A 2738-nucleotide genomic window follows, 5' to 3' on the forward strand; every position below is an offset into this window, starting at 1 on the left:
GAGAGAGAGAGTGTGTGTGTGTGTGTGTGAGAGAGAGAGAGAGTGTGTGTGTGTGTGTGTGAGAGAGAGAGAGAGTGTGTGTGTGTGTGTGAGAGAGAGAGAGAGAGAGAGAGAGAGAGCGAGAGAGAGAGAGAGAGAGAGAGAGAGAGAGATCGGCCTCGTAACCTAAACTAGTTCACAGTGTCACTGGTTAATGTTTATCTTTCAGCTGCTCTCATTTCTTAGAACATCAGGATCATCAGAGAGATTCTCGATAACATTCACCAGACAAACACAGAGAAATACGTTTGTTTGAAGTCTTCTGCTACTAGATTTTAAAGCAACACATTGTACATTAATTGTGTTCTTACTATAAACACACAACTCTTATCCTGGCGTGCACAAAAATATGTTCTAAGAACTTTTGCTAACATTATTTCTGAATATTCTAGTTTTCCCAAACATTTTGAAAAGTTTTTTCTCGGTTATGCCAATGTATAATTATGTATAAAAACATTCCATTGTATAATTCTGGGTGAGCGTGATTTCACAAGTACAACATGTTCCTGGAACAACATTCCTATCAACCAATCAGAACTGAGGGATAACTTCTCAGGAATTAGGATCAGGGTTAGGTGCTTCCACACCCTTGTTAATCAGCTATCATTTCACACTGCTTTTAGGAATAAATTATGGGTAGGGTTAGGTTTAGGGGTAGGGATTGGGTTAAGTCTATATTTTTGGACAGTTATATTGATCCAGGAACATGTCTTACTTGGCAAAATCACGGTGACCATAATTCTGCAAACATTATGAGAATTTTACCTTTGAATGTTCTCTGAACGTTTGGAAACAAGTTGTAACATAAAAAAACAAAACAAAGTTAGATAACATCCAACTAAATGCTAAGCTAATAAAAACATGTTTTTCTAATGTTTCCATAAGTTATGAAAATATTATTTTTGAACGTTCAAAACTTCCAGTTTTTAAAAAACATTTTTTCTTGGTTATGTGAATTTTAAGAGAACATTCCATTTGCAAACATTATTCAAAAGTATCATATAATAAAAGTAACAATAAATCAGAACATTCTGAAACAAAGCGGTAACATTTAAAAGTGTTAGCCGAACTAAACATGTTACATGAACAAACGTTGCTGGAAGAATGTTCGTTCGGAACTTTGAGGGAAGCTTTGCCAGAACGTCAGCCAAAAATCTGTAATAATGATGGAAAAGCTGTGATTCTAGACGAGTTATTGATCATTGATCGTGTCTGAGCTGATTATTGATAATGTGATCTGCTGCCTCGACACATTTTACTGTCCGCAAACATTCCTCCAGATCACACACACACACACACACACACACACAGGATTGCTGCAATCTTTGTTTGTGCTGCAGATCGTTCATTCACTCAGATGTATTATTGCGGGTCATCACTGCAGATATAATAGATGCTGAGTGCATGTAGGAAAAATGTCCTGAATCATTGTTTTAGTGTGTTCAGTGTTCTCCTGTAGATGAGCTGATGTGTTAATGATAAACAACCCCCGGGTCTCTGGCGGGCGCTGCTCATGCGTGGTCCTGCGCGAGCGTTTGTTTGGAAACTCTGAGACGAAACTCGAGAAAACTTCACAAAATGTGGCGAATATTAAACACTTCTAACGCTCTTGTGAGGCGAGACTTCAGGAGAAAAACACTGCGCGTTTCTGCGCGGAGCCTCGCGACAGATGACGGGTGAGAAATCTCCGAGATAGAGCTGAGAAAATATGAACTATATCTGACAGACTTGACATTTACGAGACATGAGATATAGCTCTCTATTTGTGAATGCATGGGAAAATTCAAACCGATTGGGATTAATAGGCTACTCTAATAATCAAAATAAGTAAGTAAGGGAGTGCAGCATGTGTGATTGAATCATATCTGATCATAGTCTATGATCTGTGACGCTGAACGCATGTCTGATGGCTGTGTTCTGCTTCTCAGAGATCCGCCCGGGGTTCTGGGGAAGCGTCTGAGGGACTCGGCGGAGACGGTGGTCATCGGCGGCGGGTGTGTCGGGGTCAGTCTGGCGTATCATCTGGCCAAAGCCGGACAGAAGGACGTGGTGCTGCTGGAAAAGTCCGAGCTGACGGCTGGATCCACATGGCACGCGGTACGCTAGCACACGGGTCAGGGGCAGTGTTCGAATGGTGTCAAAGCTCTTGGGGGGTCCCCCTAACCAGCCCCCACCCCTTTCACAAAAATAAATAAATATAAAATAAAATAAAACTTTAAAACCGAGCCGGACAATTTGGTCAGTCGCACTTTTAAACACATTTTAGTTTTGCTGTAGAAAAAATCTACAAATGCACACTCTTATTGACATGCTGAAATATGCTTAAACCAAAATTGCTAGCGGCGCCCCGCATATGATGCATATTTTTTGTCTTGTTATCGTTGAGAAAACCTAATTAAAAGATTATTTTACGATGATCAGTGAATAAGGTGTTCCAAACAATCACTAAGCAAAGAAGAATTAAATATCTAGCCTAGGGGTGTGCGATGTTGACAAAAATTGATTTCTCTACATTTTCTGGGATTGTATCGATAATGATAATCTACGGTGGCTGAGAAGTGCAAAGCAAATCACAATTCTGAAAACAAAATAACAAATTACAAACGCAAATGCAAGTCTAAAAAACAAAATAACAATTCAGAAAGCACAACAACAATTCAGAAAACATTATAACAAGTCAGAAAACACAATGACAAATC

The 2738-nt window shown here is 39.5% G+C and overlaps 1 protein-coding gene across 1 annotated transcript in view; it reads left to right on the top strand.

Annotated features, from left to right (window-relative positions):
- The first annotated feature begins 1347 nt into the window (after positions 1-1347).
- LOC107724713 (dimethylglycine dehydrogenase, mitochondrial-like) overlaps positions 1348-2738 on the top strand; it is a 22525-nt gene continuing 21134 nt past the window's right edge. Inside the window, 2 exon segments of the mRNA XM_016533733.1 lie at positions 1348-1715; positions 1968-2136. Of these exon segments, the coding sequence (XP_016389219.1) occupies positions 1618-1715; positions 1968-2136 (267 nt within the window). The 5' untranslated portion in view covers positions 1348-1617.

This window comes from Sinocyclocheilus rhinocerous, unplaced genomic scaffold (genome assembly GCF_001515625.1).
Source record: "Sinocyclocheilus rhinocerous isolate Xijiao unplaced genomic scaffold, SAMN03320098_v1.1 scaffold124, whole genome shotgun sequence".
NCBI lineage: Eukaryota > Metazoa > Chordata > Actinopteri > Cypriniformes > Cyprinidae > Sinocyclocheilus > Sinocyclocheilus rhinocerous.